This window comes from Hemicordylus capensis, chromosome 5 (genome assembly GCF_027244095.1).
Source record: "Hemicordylus capensis ecotype Gifberg chromosome 5, rHemCap1.1.pri, whole genome shotgun sequence".
NCBI classification, from domain to species: domain Eukaryota; kingdom Metazoa; phylum Chordata; class Lepidosauria; order Squamata; family Cordylidae; genus Hemicordylus; species Hemicordylus capensis.
The window spans coordinates 86,247,171-86,268,061 of record NC_069661.1 but is presented as its reverse complement, the minus strand read 5'-3'; the positions used below and the strand labels follow the sequence as shown (position 1 = coordinate 86,268,061).

At 43.6% G+C, this 20,891-nt stretch overlaps 1 protein-coding gene across 1 annotated transcript in view; it reads left to right on the top strand.

Annotated features, from left to right (window-relative positions):
- ENPP6 (ectonucleotide pyrophosphatase/phosphodiesterase 6) overlaps positions 1 to 20,287 on the top strand; it is a 69,956-nt gene extending 49,669 nt beyond the window's left edge. The window contains exons 8-9 of the mRNA XM_053251636.1: positions 12,750 to 12,873; positions 16,001 to 20,287. Of these exons, the coding sequence (XP_053107611.1) occupies positions 12,750 to 12,873; positions 16,001 to 16,230 (354 nt within the window). The 3' untranslated portion in view covers positions 16,231 to 20,287. The remainder of the gene's footprint in view (positions 1 to 12,749; positions 12,874 to 16,000) is intronic.
- The last annotated feature ends 604 nt before the right edge of the window (positions 20,288 to 20,891 follow it).

Here is a 20,891-nt window from a genome sequence, read left to right as displayed (position 1 = left end):
CTTTTTATCAGCTTTGGCTGATATGCCAGATACGTCCGTTCTTGGAAAGTAGTGACCTTAAAATGGTGGTACATATGCTTGTAACCTCTAGGCTTCACTACTGTAATTCACTCTATGTGGAGCTGCCTTTGTACATAGTTCGGAAACTACAATTGGTAGAGAATGCGGCAGCCAGACTAGTCTCTGGGTTTACCTGCAGGGACCATATAGCACCGATTCTAAAAGAACTGCACTGGCTGCTGATAGGTTTCTGAACAAAATACAAAGTGCTAGTTATTACCTATAAGGCTCTTAATGGCTTAGGTCCGGGGTATTTAAGAGAGTGCCTTCTCTGTCATGAACGCTGTTGCCTATTAAGATCATCTGGAGATGTCTGACTATAGGTGCCGCAAACTTCTTTGGTGGCAACTTGGGACCGGGCCTTTTCTGTGGCTGCCCCAGGGCTTTGGAACGTGCTCCCTGCTGAAATAAGAGCATCTCCTTCTCTGTTTGCTTTTAGGAGGACCCTGAAGACATACTTGTTTTTCCAGGCCTTCAACTGAGATTCGATTTTTAAATTTTAATGTGTTTTAAACATGTTTTAATCTAATTTTTATCTTATGGATTTTAAATGTTTTATATTTTATGTTTTAATCTGTACACCGCCTAGAGATTTTTATACTAGGCAGTATATAAATTCAATAGATAGATAGATAGATAGATAGATAGATAGATAGATAGATAGATAAGTTAGTAACATTGTAAATAAATAAAATAAACAGCCCTGAGCCATTTTGGAAGGGCGATATACAAATCAAATGAATAATAATAATAATAATAATAATAATAATAATAATAATAATGCACTTCAAATGGTCAATAATGTGAAACTATTCAACACCAATGAAAGAAAGCAGGCCTACAAGAAAGAACAAGTCAAGAACTGAGCAGAAAAATGGAAAAATAAGCCACTGCATGGTCAATATTTGCACAATATAAGTGGAAAATCAGACATCACCAAGACCTGGCAATGGCTTAAGAATGGCAACTTGAAGAAAGAAACAGAGGGTTTAATACTGGCTGCACAAGAACAGGCACTAAGAACAAATGCAATAAGAGCAAAAGTCGAAAAATCAACCTCAAACAGCAAGTGCCGCCTTTGTAAAGAAGCAGATGAAACCGTGGACCACCTAATCAGCTGTTGTAAAAAGATCACACAGACTGACTACAAACAAAGGCATGACAAAGTAGCAGGGATGATACACTGGAACATCTGCAAAAAATACAAGCTACCTGTAGCCAAAAATTGGTGGGACCATAAAATTGAAAAAGGTTGAAGAAAATGAAGATGTAAAAATATTATGGGACTTCCGACTACAAACAGACAAACATCTGCCACACAATACACCAGATATCACTGTAGTCGAGAAGAAAGAAAAACAAGTCAAAATAATCAACATAGCAATACCAGGGGATAGCAGAATAGAAGAAAAAGAAATAGAAAAAATCACCAAATACAAAGATCTACAAATTGAATTGAAAGGCTGTGGCAGAAAAAGACCAAAATAATCCCAGTGGTCATTGGCGCCCTGGGTGCAGTTCCAAAAGACCTTGAAGAGCACCTCAACACCATAGGGGCCACAGAAATCACCATCAGCCAATTACAAAAAGCAGCTTTACTGGGAACAGCCTATATTCTGCGACGATATCTATAACAATTGACAATAAAATTCAGCCATCCCAGGTCCTTGGGAAGGACTCGATGTCTGGATAAAACAAACCAGTCAATAACACCTGTCTGACTGTGTAAACAAGAAATAATAAATTAAAAAATATATTTCCTGTGGGCCAGGTGGATACTTGTCAGCCGGCACATGCAATCAGGGCAGGGATATGCTAAGAGTCCATTTACCCTGGCATCACTGCAGGCTGCCGGGACATTCTTCAATCATGCGAGAGAGGTATTCATTTGAACTGCCTGTCTAAATGTACTCCAAAAACCTGTGTAGAAGGTGATTCAGATTAAAGTTCCTCTCACCCATTACTGGATGCCCAGCAGTAGGCCCGGACTTCCTGCAGGATGTCAAGCTAGGTGCACTCTCAACACATCTCCGCTCTGATCATATGTACTGGTGGGTGATCATTCAAATCATTCCCATGTCTAATTAGGCCCTCATTTACCCTTCAATAATATTAATTGAAGGAATGTAGTCTAAAAGGGAAATTCTACATCAGAAATTCATGACATTATTGTATAGGGGTTATTTAAGATATACCCACTAAATTTGTTGATGTAGATATAACTGCTGAAGTAAATGTCAAAATGTAATAGGAAGGGAAGTATGGGTCATGGAGTGTAAGTTCAGAACAGAGAATAATATAAGAGAGTATAGAAACTTTGTATTTGGGATATGTGGGACAACTACTCAGGTCCAGACAGAGGGTGAAACACTGGCAAAGGTGGTGGGAGAATGCTGCCAGTGTGTGTGTGTATGGCTACCAATCAGGTCCAGACAGATGGAGCTACCATGTTTGCGGCCGGCATAATTGCCACATGACAAGTCTCAAATTATATTACTACTTCTGTGTGGTGATATTTGCCAGTAATTAAATAGGGAATTATAATGGAGACTTCAAAACCTTATAATTTTAAAACAAGGTAAGTTATCTCTTTTATAAACACCAAACATGTGTTCTGTGAGACAGTGGGATTTGAGAGTAAAAAGATAAAGACTAAAAAATGAAGGGTATGTAATACTGCTGCAATTTTCAGTTGCTTATATATGGACATTTTAAATTGCTATCTCTGGCATTCTTTCATCAATTTTGACCGAATTGGGAGATAGTATAGTGTAGTTGTTGACAGATGTGTGTTGATGGATGTAGTATGTCCTGTAGCTGATGGATGTGAAATGTCAAAGAAATTGGATAAGAGATGTAGACCTAATGACAATTAGAACATACTGAATGAATGGTCCCAGCCAATATTTTCTGCTCACCTTAAATACTATGGTGCTATAATGTCTCACTTTGCAGGAGCCTAGCGGGACCGCTGGCAGCCCATGTGTGGCGGCGGCAGCTGCCGCACTGACCCCGCCCCCTGTGCCTGATGTCAGATGTGGGGCTAGCCATGCCCCCACATCTGATGTCAGATGCGGGAGGCGTGGTCTGGCTCCCAAACAGAGCCTTGAGGCTCTTCAGGAGTTAAACTAAGTTTAGCTCTTCAGGAGTTAAATGCCCTTCAGGAGTTAAACTAAGTTTGGCACTGCGAATGCAGCGCCAGCCTTTTAACTCCAGAAGAGGCCACACGACCCCTTCAGGAGCGACTTAGGCTGGCGCTGCATTCGCAGCACAGCCAGGAGTGGCTCTTCTCTGCCTTAGCAGGGAAAAGCCGCTCCTGGCTGGGGCTGCAAATGCAGTGCCAGCCTTAGTTTAGCTCCTGAAGGGGCCGCGTGGCCCCCGCTTGGGAGCTAAACTAGCACCCCTGCATCAGATGCAGGGGGCGTGTCAGGGTCGCGAGACGCAGCCCCTCATTGAGTACGGCCCGGGTTCTTTGTACCTGTTGGCCCAATGGTGGCTCTGCCCCATCACTTTGGATCCTTTTAGTGGCAAATGTGCACAATTCGAATGCAACTTAAAGGTAAAGTTGTGCTGTTGAGTCTGTGTCGACTCCTGGCAACCACAGAGCCATGTGGTTTTCTTTGGTAGAATAAAGGAGGGGTTTACCATTACTATCTCCTGTGCAATATGATACCTTTCAGCAACTTCCTATATTGCTGCTGCCTGATATAGGCATTTCCCTTAGTCTGGGAAACATACCAGCCGGAATTCGAACCAGTAACCTCTTGCTCTCTAGGCAAGTTACTTCCCCGCTGAGCCATTAGATGGCATATGAAATGCAACTTACAGGATACTTTATCATCTCTTGTGTTATTCTGAGCTGTATATGTTGGTTGGAGAGATTCGTGATTGCAGGTACATACAGGTGTTGCATATATTCTGTATGCCACCTCTGCTTCTGTTGATGGCATATTCATAGAAGCCCAGCAGAGAGGGAAGGGAGAGTCTGTCTATCTACCACCCAGTTCTGCCTGGAGTGAGAGACCAGGTGGGTGCTGGGGTTCCTTCTGCTGTTGCCTGCCTGCTTTTGCTTCCCCTGTGGGGCTGCAGCCTCAGGTTAACATCTGTGGGAAATGTGGGCAGGACTGGGACCAGCCCCTGAGTGACTCTGCTGTTCCTCAGGTCACCTGCTCAGTTTTGGGCTTTATAGGAAGGCTCCTTGTGGCAGCAGGCCCGCCACCAGTGGGGTTGCCACCGAAGGGGCGCCCTTTTGGGGAGGGGGAGGGCTAGAGGGCTTCTGTTTGATTAGTTTTAAGCTGTTTTAGACTTGGGTTGAAGTTGCTGTAATGTGCTTGGGTTCATCTGAAGATGGGGGGACAGGGAGTGCCTTTGTTGAATATGGGGCAGCCATCCCAGTGGTGGTGGGGAATAGAAGAAGTAATGTTGGCAGGTCAGCGGGGTGTTCCAGGGGAAGGGTAGTCAGAAATTTAATAGCTGTCTCCCCTTCCACCTGTCCTGCCAGCTCTTTGACCTCGGGGAGCACTGCCAACAACCCACATAGCTTTTCCCTGCTCCTCTGTAATGCCAGGTCGGTCCAAAATAAATCTGAACTCATCCATGATTTGATCATGGATGAAGGGGCCGACCTCGTATGTATTACCGAGACTTGGTTGGGGGAGGCTAGTAGTCCAGTTTGGTCCCAGCTTCTCCCTCCAGGATATTCTGTAGAGGAGCAGGTGAGGGGACATGGGCGGGGAGGTGGGGTGGCTGTCGTCTATAAGGATAACATCTCCCTTACCAGGGTCCCTGTCAGGGTATCGGACCATATTCAATGTGTGTACTTGAGTTTGGGGACTAGGGATAGATTGGGACTTCTGTTGGTGTACCGATCGCCCCCGCTGCCTAGCGGAATCCCTTACTGAGCTCACAGACTTGGTCGCGGAACTCGTGTTGGAGTCTCTCAGACTCTTGGTGCTGGGGGACTTCAATGTTCATTTCGGGACCAATTTGTCTGGGGTAGCTCGTGAGTTCATAGCAGCCATGACAACTATGGGCCTATCCCAAGTGGTCTCTGGACCGACGCATATTGCAGGTCGCATGCTTGATTTGGTATTTTACTCTGATCTGGGTGGTGTTCCATGGGTGGGGACTCCTGTGATTTCCCCATTGTCATGGATGGACCACCATCTGGTTAAGGTTGGACTTACAACCACTTCCCACCTCCGCAGAGATGAGGGGGCCAATTAGAATGGTCCGCCCGAAAAGGTTATTGGATCCATTAAGATTCCAAGAAGCCTTGGAGGGATTTAATGTTGGCTTTGCTGGTGATCCTGTTGCTGCCCTGGTTGAGAACTGGAACAACTTGCTCACAAGGGCAGTAGACACGATTGCTCCCAAGCGTCCCCTCCGACCTGCTTCAAAATTGGCCCCTTGGTACACTGAAGATCTACGGGGGCTGAAGCGGCAAGATAGGCAACTGGAGTGCGAGTGCAGGAAGACTCGACTCGAATCTGACAGATTGCTCCATAGAGCACACCTAAAGATCTATGCTCAGGCAATACGTGCGGCAAAGAGGTGATTATTTTCTGCCCGTATTGCCTCTGTGAGTTCATGTCTGGAGGAGTTGTTCAGGGTTGTGAGGGGATTAGTTTCTGCCCCCACTCCCTTGAACCAGAATTTGGAGTCATCAGTTACCCTCTGTGATGTGTTTAAAGAGTTTCTCGCAGATAAAATATCTTGGATTTGGGCCAGCCTAGATGGAGACTCCACAATTAATTTGATGTCTGAGCTGGAAGTGCCCAACAACTCCTCTTATGTGATTCGACTGGATCGGTTTCAGTTTGTGACTCCTGAGGATGTGGACAAGCTGCTTGGAGCAGTGAGGCCTGCCACTTGTTCTCTCAACCCTTGTCCAACATGGCTTGTTCGATCTAGCAGGGAGGTTGTTGTAAACAGCCTGGTGGAAATCATAAATGCTTCTCTGAGGGAGGGCAGGATGCCTCCTTGTCTTAAGTAGGCAATCATTAGACTTCTTCTAAAGAAGCCTGCATTAGATCCCTTGGAGTTGAGCAATTATAGGCCTGTTTCCAACCTTCCATGGCTGGGCAATGTAACTGAGAGGGTGGTGGCCTCTCAGCTCCAGGCGGTCTTGGAGGAAACTGATTATCTAGACCCATTTCAAACTGGTTTTCAGGCAGGCTATAGGGTGGAGACTGCCTTGGTCAGCTTGATGGATGATCTCCAACTGGCAATTGACAGAGGAAGTGTGACTCTTTTGGTCCTTTTGGACCTCTCAGCGGCTTTCGATACTATCGACCATAGTATTCTTCTGGAACATCTGAGGGGGTTGTGGGTGGGAGGCACTGTTTTACAGTGGTTCCGCTCCTACCTCTCGGACAGATTCCAGATGGTGTCGATTGGAAACTGTTGCTCTTCAAAATCTGAGCTTAAGTATGGTGTCCCACAAGGCTCCGTACTTTCTCCAATGCTTTTTAACATCTACATGAAACCGCTGTGAGAGATCATCAGGGGATTTGGACCTGGGTGTTACCAGTATGCTGATGACACCCAGATCTACTTCTCCATGTCAACTTCTTCAGGAGTTGGCATATCCTCCCTAAATGCTTGCCTGGAAGCAGTAATGGGCCGGATGAGGGAGAATAAACTGAATCTGAATCCAGATAAGACAGAGGTACTTATTCAGAACTCTAGAGATGATTTTGATCTGCCCGTTCTAGATGGGGTCACACTTCCCCAAAAGGAACAGATTCACAGTCTGGGAGTACTTCTGGATTCACACCTCTCCCTGGTTTCTCAGGTTGAGGTGGTGGCCAGGGGTGCTTTCTATCAGCTCCGGCTGATACTCCAGCTGCTCCCGTTTCTCGAGATCAATGATCTCAAAACTGTGGTACATCTGCTGGTAACCTCCAGACTTGACTTTTGTAATGTGCTCTACGTGGGGCTGCCTTTGTACGTAGTCTGGAAACTCCAGTTGGTTCAGAACACGGCAGCCAGGTTGGTCTCTGGGTCATCTCAGAGAGACCATGTTACTCCTTTTCTGATGGATTTACACTGGCTGCCAATAGGTTTCCGGACAAAATACAAAGTGCTAGTTATAACTTACAAAGCCCTAAACGGCTTAGGCCCTGGGTACTTAAGAGAGCGTCTTCTTCGTTATGAGCCCCACCGCCCATTGAGGTCATCTGAGGAGGTCCATCTCCAGTTACCGCCAATTTGTTTGGTGGCTACACAGAGACAGGCCTTCTCAGCTGCTGCCCCAAGATTGTGGAATGCACTCTGTGCATCTCTAGCAATTTTCAAAAAACACCTGAAAACCCTTCTTTTCACGCAAGCTTTCTCAGCTTCCTAAATTGTGGGGGGTTTAATTTCTGGTTTATTTTAAAATTCAAAACCCAATTTGGGTTTTTTTAATCATTGTAATTGTTTAATTGTTGTTTTAAAATGATTTTAAATTGTTAATTGTTATGTTGTTTTTTAATGTGTTTTAGCTGTTTACTGTTTTAGTGGTGTGTTTTAATTTTAAACCACCCTGAGCCATTTTGGAGGGGCGGTATACAAATCAAATCAATCAATCAATCAATCAATCAATCAATCAGTATCATTTATGAGTTATGCTGACAACTTCACAAGCAGGGCCGGATTAACATAGTAGCAAATGTAGCATTTGCTACGGGCCCTGCGTTTTCTTGGGCCCCGCATGCCTGGCTTGAACATCTGCCCCTTCTTTTGATCTCTAATTGGTGCTCTCTGCTAACTCTCATTGCCTGCTGCTGCCCATTCTTTCGCCTCTCTTGAGGGCATTTAAGCAAGGTCTTCCTAGCACTAGTTGAATGTTGCCAGCGTTTTCCGACTGACTGGGAGAGGGTAAAGATAAACAATGAGAATGTGTACCTTTAAGAGGAAAAAGAAAGCCGGAAGTAACTCAGATGCACGGCAAGAGGGGTCTCAAAGTTTAGTGGATCAATTGAGGGGAGCTTATATCACAGTCTTGTTGGGTAAGGTCACTTATATCCTCCTTTAGTATCTAGCGCTGTTGGGAGGGAATTTGTGATCATTGCTTTTCAAGGAACTGCCAAACTTAAGGTGAGCTCCTTTCCTCCCCTCTAGAACTGAAACAACTACTGCTGCCAACTTCATTAGCTTTACATTGGGATGCCTGTTGAAATTGTCCAAAGATAAACAGAGGCTGCAAACCTCATGTTGGGGGCAAACCTAAACACACTTACTAGAGAGTAAGGCTCATTGAGTTCAGTGGGACTTACTTCTGAGTAAACATGCTTAGGGTTGCACTGAATGATTTGTGCATTTCCTCCTTTTAATATTAAGCATGTTAGTGTAATTTAGACTGAAAGAGGCTGTGCCTCCTGCCAAAAGATTGTCTTTTGGATACTTCTGTTTTCATCGAAGTTGCTAATGCACCTCATCATTATCACATTCATTTGCAATGCATCAACTATTTTAAATATACATCTGCTTTCCTGTCAGGCTTGCACAAGAGGTTAAACATATATTCTTAATATTGTCAAATGGCCCTTTTAATGTGAAGGCTGCTGGGATCCAATATGTTCTGCACACATTGGAATCAAACATCCACTGTTGTGTGCCAAAATTGCTAATAGGTTCAGATTTCTCAAAGTACAGAATTCCTAAAAATTCCTAATGTTTTAATTTAAACATTCAGAGTTTTGTTCCCCACCCCTTTCTCTTTGTGAAAATAACTCCAAAGGAGAACCCATGGTCAGGAGTCACAAAAGTGTGTGTGTGGGCGGTGTGTGTGTGTGTTTTGCAAATTTTGTTGACTGGCTGGCTCAGCTGAGTGGAGGCATGGGGTGGTTGGTGGGGGGGGGCACTAGGCAAATGAAAAAATTGAATTACTTTACTATGCAAGTAAATAATTTACCTCTCTATAGCTGGAAGCTCTCTAAGCGGTTTACAATGATTTAGCATATTGCCCCCCAACATTCTGGGTACTCATTTTACCGACCTCGGAAGGATGGAAGGCTGTGTCAACCTTGAGCCCCTGGTCAGGATCGAACTTGTAACCTTCTGGTTACAGGGCGGCAGTTTTACCACTGCGCCACCAGGGGCTCCTGGTGTGTTTATGTGCATTTTTTAAAATTTGGGGCCCCTTCATAACATATGCTACAGGCCCCACACTAGCTTAATCCAGCCCTGTTCACAAGTGACTATTGGCTGAGCCCAGGAATGATGCCTTTCCCATTTATAGCTTCAGTGAGTTTGAGCTAGTAACGCAACAAATTGATTCTGGACTCCCTTTCACATTTTTCTGCTTCTCTGTATGATGAGAAACCATGCCTAGAAAATGTCAGCACTGTAGTCTTTTTTTTAAAAAACCCTTTAAAATTTAGGGACCCCTGGAGTATCCATATGTTTCTTTGTATCTAATAGTCAGCAGATGTACTAGATAATTGAACAGTTCTAGCTGACAAATTAAATCTGTTGCCTTGTCTCCATCTATTTTCACTAACAGCACTCAAAGTAAGCAGAGGAGAAAATGGACATGCTCTTCCTACTGCAGGGCCTCCATGCACTGCTGCCTTGTTTAATTCTATTCCAGGAGGTGAACCACCACCTGCACACAGTCAAGCAGCCTCTCCCATGCTTGCTAGCATTAACACACGGCCCGCCAAATCTTACCCAATATGCAAGCTCTCTCTAGAGCCAGCGTGGCATAATAACCCAAGTTAAACCTTTCACCAGTGCTAGGTGTTGCTGTTGGCTCCTCTAGTCATGTGTCAGAAGAAGAAATGGAATGCTCTCTGCTCAGCCCTACCTACAAAGAGAATGAGCATGTCTGCGTATTTTGAGAAGGCGGTTCAAAAAACATGGCAACTTTCACAACATGAGCATATATTTAAATGCATTACAGATTTATTTATTTATTAATTTGTAAGTTGTGATCTCAAACTACTTTACTTTAGTGGGAACTGGGTTGTTAGGAAGCATACCGTCATACAAAGCAAACTTCAAATAGGCTCCCCCAGCTCCCATTGCATGCTGCAGCTGTTGTTGCTTATGTGATTAGTCACTGAAATAAACTCTCTCTGTGTGTGTGTGTGTTTGTTTGTTTATTTATTTGTCATATTTTGATACTGTCTGATATGTATATCTCTAGGCGGTGTACAAAATTTAAAATATTTAAAAGGTCACAAATTAAAATACATGACAATAAAAACAATAGAATACAATTATTAATACAAGTTTTTTAAAAATTATTAAAATTAATTCTAATTAGAAGCATGAGAGAACAGTGGGGTCTTGAGGTTCTTCCTGAAAACAAACAGAGAAGGAGATGCTCTTATTTCAGCAGGAAGCTTATTCCAAAGCCCTGGGGCAGCCACAGAAAAAGCCTGGTCCTGGGTCGCCACCAAATGAGCCAGTGGCAACCATAACCGGACCTCTCCAGAAGATTGTAACAGGCGGCAGGGATTATGACAAAAGAGGCGCTCTCTCAAATTGCCTGGACCCAAGCCATTAAGGACTTTATAGGTAATAACCAGCACTTTGTATTTTACCCAGAAACATATTGGCAGCCAGTGCAGTTCTTTTAGAACCAGTGTTACGTACTCCCTTTGTGTTGTCCCAGAGACCAATCTGACTGCCACATTCCGTACCAATTGTAGTTTCCAGACTATGTACAAAGGCAGCCCCACATAGAGCGCTAGTCAAGCCTGGAGGTTACCAGCATATGTACCACTGTTTTAAGCTCATTCACCTCTAGAAATGGACGTAGCTGACGTATAAACCAAAGCTAATAAGAAGCGCTCCTGGCTACTGCCTTCACCTGAGAAACCAGGGAGAGCTTTGGGTCCAGGAGCACTCCCAAGCTACATACCTGATCTTTCAAGGGGGGTGTAACCCCATCCACAACAGGCAGATCTAAACCATCTCTTGGGTTCTGCCCTCCCCCACCAGTCAGTACCTCCATCTTATTTGGATTCAACTTCAATTTGTTATCCCTCATCCAGACCATTACTGCCTCCAGGCAAGCATTTAGGGAAGATATGCCATTTATGTGGCTGAAGGAGAGCATGTGGTGCAGGAGAGTCACAGAAACTGTTGTTGTACTGAGGGATTGATGTATAGGATGCAACACCACAGAGCACTGGTCAATGGCCTTTCTTGCAGGAATAAGGATTATATGACACAAGATGGAGCAGAACCCACATATAAGGGGTTTAAAGGGGAACCAGCAGAGAGCCACAGCCTCCTCTCAGACTTCATCCATGAAAATGTTTGCTCACAAACATCTCTTTGGCAGACAAGTTTTCCTATATTGTTCTTGTTATCACTGGTGCAGGTTTGGAAAATGACTGCTTTTAAAAAATGTTCTTTGCAAAGATGGGGCAAACACCATGCAGGACAGTATTTTCCTAATAAAAATAATGCTAAGTGGTAACTAAGTCACATTGTGTGGTCTTATACATAACTTCATTCAACTAGACTAGTTCACATATGAGAGTTTTCCAGACCGGGAAACTCAATGAAAGAGCAGAACACTATCTACTGCCTTATTTATTTATTTTTTAAACAATGAAACCTTTCCCCAAGTAAAATGGGCTGATTCAGACGAATGCTGGCCACCATACATGATTGGGAGAGGGCTGCGCTGAGACTGCACTCTCCCTGATGTTCTGACATGCTGTCGGGGCACCCCTTAATCACATGAGGGGGGTGTTCATCTGAATCGACTCTCTACACATGTTTTAAAACCAGGTTTGAACAGGGGTTTGGAGCATGTGTAGAGGGACACTTCAGAATAACTGAATTAAGGGATGTCCTGATAGTGTGTCATGATGGCCTGCAGCGATGTCAGAGAGAGTGCATTCTCAAGGCACCATTATCGTGTGTGCCCCAACCTTATCATGTGTGTTGGGCACCATTCATTTGAACTGGTCTTGTGTTTTGGATTGTAACCAAAGGAGTTTGTTCTCATGAGCAGCCAAGACCAGGCTAGGGGAGCTAAGCCTGGGCTTGACTGCCTTTGGGAACTGCTGCTCCTTTGATCCCGTTTACCTGACTGTGTGTCAACGGCAGCTGCTTTCAGTCTGCTGAAACACTGATGGGCACCTGCTATCAGTGAACTGTGGGATTTCTGGGAGCCGGGATGACAGATCCCTGGTAAGGTAAAGATCTCCTTGTTCACCCAAGCTTTTTAAATTCTGATTTTCAGATTTGATCTGATTTTTAACTCATTTTAAAATGAGTTTTTAAGCTGTTTTATATTGTATTTTGTATATTCACCTTTTTTTTTTGGTCCATTATGATTACCCCCTGCTTTCCCCCTGCCTGTTCTCAGTTTCCGTAAAAGCCTTCGGGGTGGAAGTTTTCCCTCCTGCCGCCTCTTCTCCGTCTTTGGCCGGAAGTACCACTGTGATACCCTCCCCGGCTTTGAACTTCGAGCCCCCCTCCTTGGTGTTTGAACCGGTTCAGAGGCCCGTAAAAGGGCCTCCAAACAGATTTATGCACATCCCTAACTGTTTTAATCCTCCATTGTGAGCTGCCCAGAGAACAATTTGCTAACAAACTTTGTTATTATAATTAATTTACTACTACTACTAATAATAATAATAATAATAATACTCACTCACCTGCCCTCACGCTTGATCATGAGAAAGGCCCCGAAGTGTATAACACATTCATGCTGAACCATTTTCTTTCTCCTACAGAGCAGACAAACCCTTCCATTTTGGGAGAACGGCACTGGAAAAAGAGATGCCTGGCAGAATGGATGGCATGGCTATGATAATGAACTCATGGATATGAGAGGGGTCTTCCTTGCATATGGGCCAGGTAGGACAACTGCTGGAGCAGTAGAGAATCACAACCCTTAAGTACTCTTTGCCTCTGTCTCTCCTATAATAGCTGCACAATTTCAGTGCTATATAAATCCAAATGGACGAAGAACCTAGGGTAACTTCACTTTTAGCTTCTGTGCCTTCTTTCAAACTGCTTGGTAAAATAACTTTAAAAAAATTGTTTTACCAGCTCAATAGCCAGATACTTTAAAAAAAAATCTAGATAGTTGCCATTATGATCCACTTAACTGAGTAAAGGTAAAGTGTGCCGTTGAGTCAATTTTGACTCCTGGCGCTCACAAAGGCCTGTGGTTTTCTTCTAAACCCTTAGAATACAGGAAGGGTTTACCATTGCCTCCTCCTGAGCAGCATGAGATAATGCCTTTCAGCATCTTCCTAGATCGCTGCTGCCTGATATAGTACCAGCAGGGATTCAAACCAGCAACCTTCTGCTTGTTATTCAAGCATTTCTCCACTGCACCACTTAAGGCTGCATAACTAATAAAGCACCCTCCTGACTTTTTGGTAAGCACAGAATGAGAATGTGTAAATCTGCATAATTTGGGATCTTACATTTAAATCCTAAATCTATCACCACCACTACATCAATATATGCAGAGTTTTATGTCCAAACTAAATATCGTTTTTAAAAATAATGTAAAAAGCAGTAGAATGTTCTAAACGCATTGATGCTGGGCTTGGCACACTTTGAGGTAAGGTAACAGAAAGAAAGGAAGTGAAATATTACTGCAGTTAAAAACAAAAACAAACCTCAGCTGGAAGATTAATGCCTGACTGCAGAGGGTGGGGCACACCCAAAGATAGCCTAGGTGTAGGTGTGCAGTGTCATATCAAAGAGAGGCAAAGGGTTGGACTTGTTTAGGAGAGGAAGGAGGCAGGAAAGAGAAGGGGTAGAACCTAGCAGCGCAACCTCTGTCCGGAGCAATGTGCAGTCACAGGGGAAGCCAGAGGTCCTCTGTGTGACTGCTTAGGTTCTATGAGGTTCTATGAGGAGAGCAAGCATAAGGATGACTCTGCTTGTTCCCAACAGTCCTTATCCTGCTGGATCAGCCACAGGAGGTTGAGGGTGTGAGTGAATTAGGGATGTGCACGGAACTGGTTTGGCTGGTTCGGTTCAAATCCGGATTGGATTCGAACTGACCCAGCCCAATCTGGTTCCAGGTTCAGTTGCCGGGTCTGGCTTGGTTCAGCCCTTGAGTTGGGCCAAACTGGCTCATAGACCAGCTCGGGTATACTTGTAGAGAGGGAAGCCTTGAAGATTCCCCTTTACAAGTAAAGTGGGCATCCCTAAACCTCCCTTAAGGTGCCAGGGGGGTGTAATGAGAGAAAGCAGCCCCCATACTTTAGCAGAGTCCGATAGGCAGCGAGATGATGGCAGAGAAGCCCCCCGCCGGCATCCCAAATTACAGCCCAGGCCAGCTGCGGCTTGGTTCGGGCCTCTGCGAACCAAGTCCCACTGAACTCAATGAGCCTTACTCTCTAGTAAGTGTGTTTAGGTTTGCCCCCAACATGAGGTTTGCAGCCTCTGTTTATCTTTGGACAATTTCAACAGGCTTCCCAATGTAAAGCTAATGAAGTTGGCAGCAGTAGTTATTTCAGTTCTAGAGGGGACGAAAGGAGCTCACCTTAAGTTTGGCAGTTCCTTGAAAAGCAATGATCACAAATTCCCTCCCAACAGCGCTAGATACTAAAGGAGGATATAAGTGACCTTACCCAACAAGACCGTGATATAAGCTCCCCTCAATTGATCCACTAAACTTTGAGACCCCTCTTGCCGTGCATCTGAGTTACTTCCGGCTTTCTTTTTCCTCTTAAAGGTACACATTCTCATTGTTTATCTTTACCCTCTCCCAGTCAGTCGGAAAACGCTGGCAACATTCAACTAGTGCTAGGAAGACCTTGCTTAAATGCCCTCAAGAGAGGCGAAAGAATGGGCAGCAGCAGGCAATGAGAGTTAGCAGAGAGCACCAATTAGAGATCAAAAGAAGGGGCAGATGTTCAAGCCAGGCGTGCGGGGCCCAAGAAAACGCAGGGCCCGTAGCAAATGCTACATTTGCTACTATGTTAATCCGGCCCTGACCTGAACCAGTCCGCAAGTCGGTTCTTTGAACCAGGGGCTGGTCCTGTTCAAACTTGGATCTGCACCCCTCTTTGGGGGGCTTTATTTATTTATTGCTTTATTTGATTTAAAATATTTATACCCCACCCCTCCGGTACATTACTGCTTGGGGCGGCTCACAACATTAGTCCGGGGTTGGTCCGGTTTGAAATCAGACTGGCCCAGCTTGTACTTCCCTAGAGTCAATACCCTCCCCTCCATGCTGAGGTGTCCTCCTTGGGCAAGGAAGCAGAGACCCTTACCCATAGCCAGACAGTTATCAAGGATACAAACTGAGTCCTATTTCTATGTGGCACAATTGCCAAATATTGAGATGTGAGACATACAGCCAATGTTCACATTCGCTAGATCTGATCCAAGGTTGACCCAGTAGGTTAAGGAATAAAGCATAGTTGAGCAAGCAGAATCATTATCGTTAAATCCATCCAACTGGATTAAGATGCTAATAAGAAAAATAGGAGCAGCATCAAGGCACAAACTGGGGTCTAGAGCCAGAGATTTGATTAAAGAGATCAGGGATAAAGGATAGCAAACATCACCAAAAATGCAAGCACAATCCAGCAATAAATAGTTGCTCCCAGAGTTAATAGCTCTGGGGACTGTTTATTCCTGCTCAAGGTCTACAGGGTCAAGTCAGCTTCTGGGAGTAGAAGGATGTACCTTGTTCATCTAGAATTGCTGATGCTAGGACAGAGGGTAGACTCAGTTGTGCGCTTGCAACATAATCTCTTCCATATGGTCAGAGCTCCACAATGTTTGAATCAGTTTCACACACAGGTCACCAGAAGGCGTGGAAAGTGTCCATGTAAGCACTATGCAAAAAGGCAAACATTTAAAAGGGGCTATGCTTGCTATCTATTAGATACGTGACCTCAAGTAAAGGCAGGGCAAAGATTAAACCCTAGGAAGTATAATTCATTTAGCCTGGAGCATCGTTATGAATACTTCTGACCTAAAATGTCTCATTCTCACTTTGTTTCAGATTTCAAGTCTAACTTCAGAGCAGCGCCAATCAGATCAGTCGATGTTTATAATGTTATGTGCAAAGTGGCAGGAATACAACCACTGCCAAACAATGGATCCTGGTCCAGGGTGGAGTGTATCTTAAAAAATAATGCCAATTTGGCACAGTCATTCCAGTGGAGCAGCTCTGTGCTGGCACTCATTCTGTCTTCATTGTTTGGTACAACAGATTTGTTACTCTGGTCTTAACACAATGTCAGTCAGTGTGTCTGGTGTTTTTTTCGTTTATCATTTGAATTGCAGTGTTAACTGAATGCTGTGTGAGGAAAACTACACCAATTCATCTTGAAAACATTGTCTGATTCCAGATTTTTCTGGGCCCTCTGAATCAAAACTTAAGCGGGCTCCTCCATTTGGGGTGCAGCTTAGGTATTACCAAAGACAGCAGGAGGAAACGTTTTTAATGTATTTGTCTTCAGATGCACCATCAATCATCAGGTGATATAAGCAAATACTCAAGGCCCACCATGTAACAAGGTCTACATTAGGACTAGTGGTCCAAATAGACCAAGTAACAAGGTCTACATTAGGACTTAGTGATTCTATTTCCTCTTCTTTTTAACAGCCTTTCTGGTCTTGCATTCTGAGATGATCCAGGAAAAAACTCTATGTGGTGACTAGGATAACCATCATCACTGACTAAGGCTATTCTCCAGTTACCTCTCTCTACATACACCGACCATTTTTTGAAATTATTAATGCTTTGTTTGTCTATTGTATTCTCTGGCATTTCTGCTTTAAGCTGAAGGCATTGATGTCTGACACTTCAGTTGGTAAATTTACCTAGGGGAAATGTCTCATTGATCTAAACAAACTAAACTACAATGGGAATGAGTTTCAGAGAAATATGTGTTGGGATTCAGGAGGCTTTTCACACAGGGCTTTTATTGCGAATCCACTCCTGGTTAGAGTGTGACAGTCCACGTATTCTCTGGATTTAGCCCAACCTCCCTGCGGGCTATCAGGGACCAGACAGGACTTTGATTTTCCCCAAATGGAGGCTGCGAATTCTGGCTTAGCCCAAAGTACGCCTGGTTAAAAGAAATCCTTGTTTCAGAGGCTTTTGAAAAACAACCCAGGGCTTGTGTTATGCCCCAAATATTTCTTTGTTTTGTTTGGAGTAGTCATGCTAGTAAATTGGGTTGTTTTTTTACAAAACTCAGTGAAGGGGAGTTTGACAGTTGTTTGGGGTATGGTCTGCTCTAAGTGATTTGCAATTGCTAGGGCGGGTGAGGGATGTGTTGTTTTAGATTGGTGATACTCTGTTGAGGGAGGGGAAGGGAGAAATTCCTGAGTTAAACACAAGCACAGACTGCCAAATGTGTGTCTTGCTATGTTTTACATAGGCTTGAGATATGCAGTATGGATGGAACCTGACTGAGCCATTTGTTGTCTAGGCTGATTCAATTAGGTGTGTGTGAGGAGTAAACATTATGTGATGAAGGCAGTCACTCACAAAGGCAGGGGTTAAGCGTCCTGTTGTTAGTTTGATCCAGATGTTTGACAAACAGTCTTGCTCTTAACTATTTAAAAAAGAAGCTCTCTCACCTCTTCTTCTGTGTTGGAGGGAAAACCCGGACTAGGTAGATGCGAACGCACAGGAAAAAGATCTGCCAGGGATTGTGTGGAGGGGTCAATAGCTATGTGAACTGTCAAACTAATCCCCCAAAGTAAACATCTTGTGAAGCAGATTCACTCTTCAGATACCCCAAGGCATAAAGCCATGTGTGAAAAACCTCCAGGTGTCAGTTTTCACGACATTTCCAGGCTCCTGCCCCATGGAAACAAGCAGAAAAGCTGCTCCGTTTCACTGACAACTTGCCCCGCTTCATTCCTATTCTATTATGTTAATACTGTAGACTTGTATGGTTTATTTAGATTTAAAACATATGTTCAGTTTGGAATAAAAGAGAATCTCTACTTTGGGGTCTCATTTAACCCAATTTAAAATGTGTTCCCAATTTTGCCCGATGCCAGGTAATGCCATGTAATAAGCACTCTCCTATATACAGACCGTTCAGATAAATACAGTTATATTATATGTAGAAAAGGGGCCGATATTAAGCTCTTTCACTCTTTTAAAAGGAGGCAAGAGTGTTTATGCTCAGCATAACTGCTAGAGCAATATTTAACTCCAAGAGCCTGAAATCCCCACTTTGCAAACATTCGTGGTGTGGATTTTAAAAACAGCTTTTTGAAAAATCATATGAAAAGTAAACTTCTAAAGATTAATAAGCTCTAAGACCTCAAATACAGCACACCCTTGGCTAATTTGATAAAAAGATGTTTTATGGATAAGTACTATGCGTGAGCATCTGCATGGCTCTCACACATATACAGATATTAAACCTGACAGAAGAGTCTGTAATAACTGGTAAATATTTATGCAATTTTTTTAGAGCTCAAGTGAACCATCAAATCAATTGGAAGGGGCAGGGGGGGAGGGAAGAAAGACCGTCTTTTATTAGACTATTGAGCATAAAAGGCAATTTAGTTCTTTCTAAGCATTTGCAGTAGCTGGGAAACAGGCGTCTATTGTTTAGAGGTCTGTGCTGCTCATTAATAGACCAGGCTTTTTGAATTCTTTGGAGCACTCCCCCCGCCACTGAAAAATAAAATCATCATTCAAAACCATCATTATGTTACTGAATTTCAAGGCTCAATTCTAAAACCAACAGAATATGGAAATAGTACGATACGTGGTATTGCAAGCCGTTTCAGTATCCTTCTCTCCATCTTGCATCACCTTGGATTCTAAAGATATTTACTGTGCAATCCTATGTGAGTTCACTCAGAAACAAGTCTCTACTGAGTTTAATGGGGCTTACTCTCAAGTAAATGTGCATGGGATTGCAGTTTAGGCATATGCCACCTTTAAAGGGCAAATTTAGACTAGAACTCTATTCATTACTGCTGTTCAGTAATCCCTGTTTGCATCAGTGAAAGTATCTTTAACTGAACCATCCTTGTATGTATATGGAAAATAAGTGCCTTTATTGAATGATGCTTAGCCTCTTGTGCAGTTATTGTGGGGCAGTTTTCAAGATGCATCCAGTTTAATGGGGGGCTTTGTGTAAATTATATACAGCACAATACCTCATTAATCCCCCCCCCCCCCAATAATCAGGCACTCATATCAGGAAAACAGAGAAGTAGCTGTCCTTGAGGCTGACCAGCTTTGGAGTACAGAAGTTTAATTATATGTGATCAGTATTGTTTGGGTCTTTGTTTTTATTCATATTATGATTTAAACAGTCAAGTATTTGTACTTTTAACAGTCTAATCTGTATAGACTGCAAATGGATGCATACTAGGGATGGGGGTGTGGTTATAGCTGGACTAAGTGATACTTGTAGCAGTATCTAAATGATACTTGTAGCAGCAGACAAACTGTGAAAGATTTAATAACCCTGTGACCATGGCAAGATTTGTATATACTAAAAACTACCCAACAGCTTGGTTGTTTGCTATATAAAGGCAAGAAGCTTGGCCTACTTTTCAGTAGCAGAGTTGCCAACTTTTAATTCATGGATGGTCCAAATAGGCCCTTTTAAAATTCATGGTTGGAGCCAGATAGGAGACAGGGTCTGGTAGATTTCAGAGGGTCATGGGGTACTAGCAAAAACGTTCTGTTTACCCCCATGACTGCTCCTGACAGGTACAATAGAATTAGCATGTGTTTGGTTCTAGCTCAGGTTGGACAAGCCACCCAGAGAAGCAGGTACGTGAACAATCCCCACAGCTGTCACTGCATTGCTCAGGTGCTCTCTCTTTTCTCTTCTGGCCTTCTGCTACCCATCTTCCCTTGGCCCAATGGTGCTTGTGAAGTGTGGTCACTATGGAAGAACCACACACATGTATCCAACAGTCTTATATGCAACCAAAGACAAAATGCTCTGCTAAGGACTCAGCACACACACAAAAGCATGCACACTAACATAAAAATGTGGTAAGCTAACTTTTACTCAAAAACGCTAGCCAAGTGACCAAAATTGCCAACATGAGCATAAGTAACTCTGGTTTCTGGCTCTATTGATACTGTATCCCACCCCCACCCCACACTCCACTCCTCTACCCCCCCCCCACACACACACTGGTTGGCAGCCCTGCTAAGTATAACAGAAATCCTGAACAGTGTTGGAGGCTTATTCTGATTAATGATCAGATTAATGAATGACAGCACTGGTTCATTCTCAAAATGGGATGTATGGTTAGAAATGGGGAAGCAATATTTACAATAAAAGTTGAACTGTAAAAATCTGTGTTTTTTTCTTTTCTTTTGCGGGGGCCTATTTGAACTTTAAAGCTGTTTTAAACAAGTGAGGTTGATGATTCTACCTGCAGCAGCAAGAACCCTTAGGAAGACCCAGTCCTTGCTTTGTTAAAATAAGAACTATTGACACAAATGAGTAGGGATGTGCCAGCTGGTTCAGGGGTTCAGTTTGGGGGTTTGCGAGTTTGGGGGTTCGGGTTAGCACGCATTTATACACATGCGCACACACATATTTGGACACACACTCACACGCACATGCACACATTTATACACACACAAAAAAAACACTTATACACACACACATACACAAACACATGCATGGACGCATGCACACACACACATTTATACATAAACAAGTGTGTGCGCATGTGTGCATACATTTTTGCGCAGGCACACATTTATACACATGAATGTGCATGCACACATTTATTCACAAGCACACACGGACGTGCATGCACACAATTATACACAAGCACATGCGCATGTGCACAATTATACACATGCACATGGACACCAAAGCACACATTTATACAAACACACACATGCACGTAAAAGTTTATACACACGCACACGCATA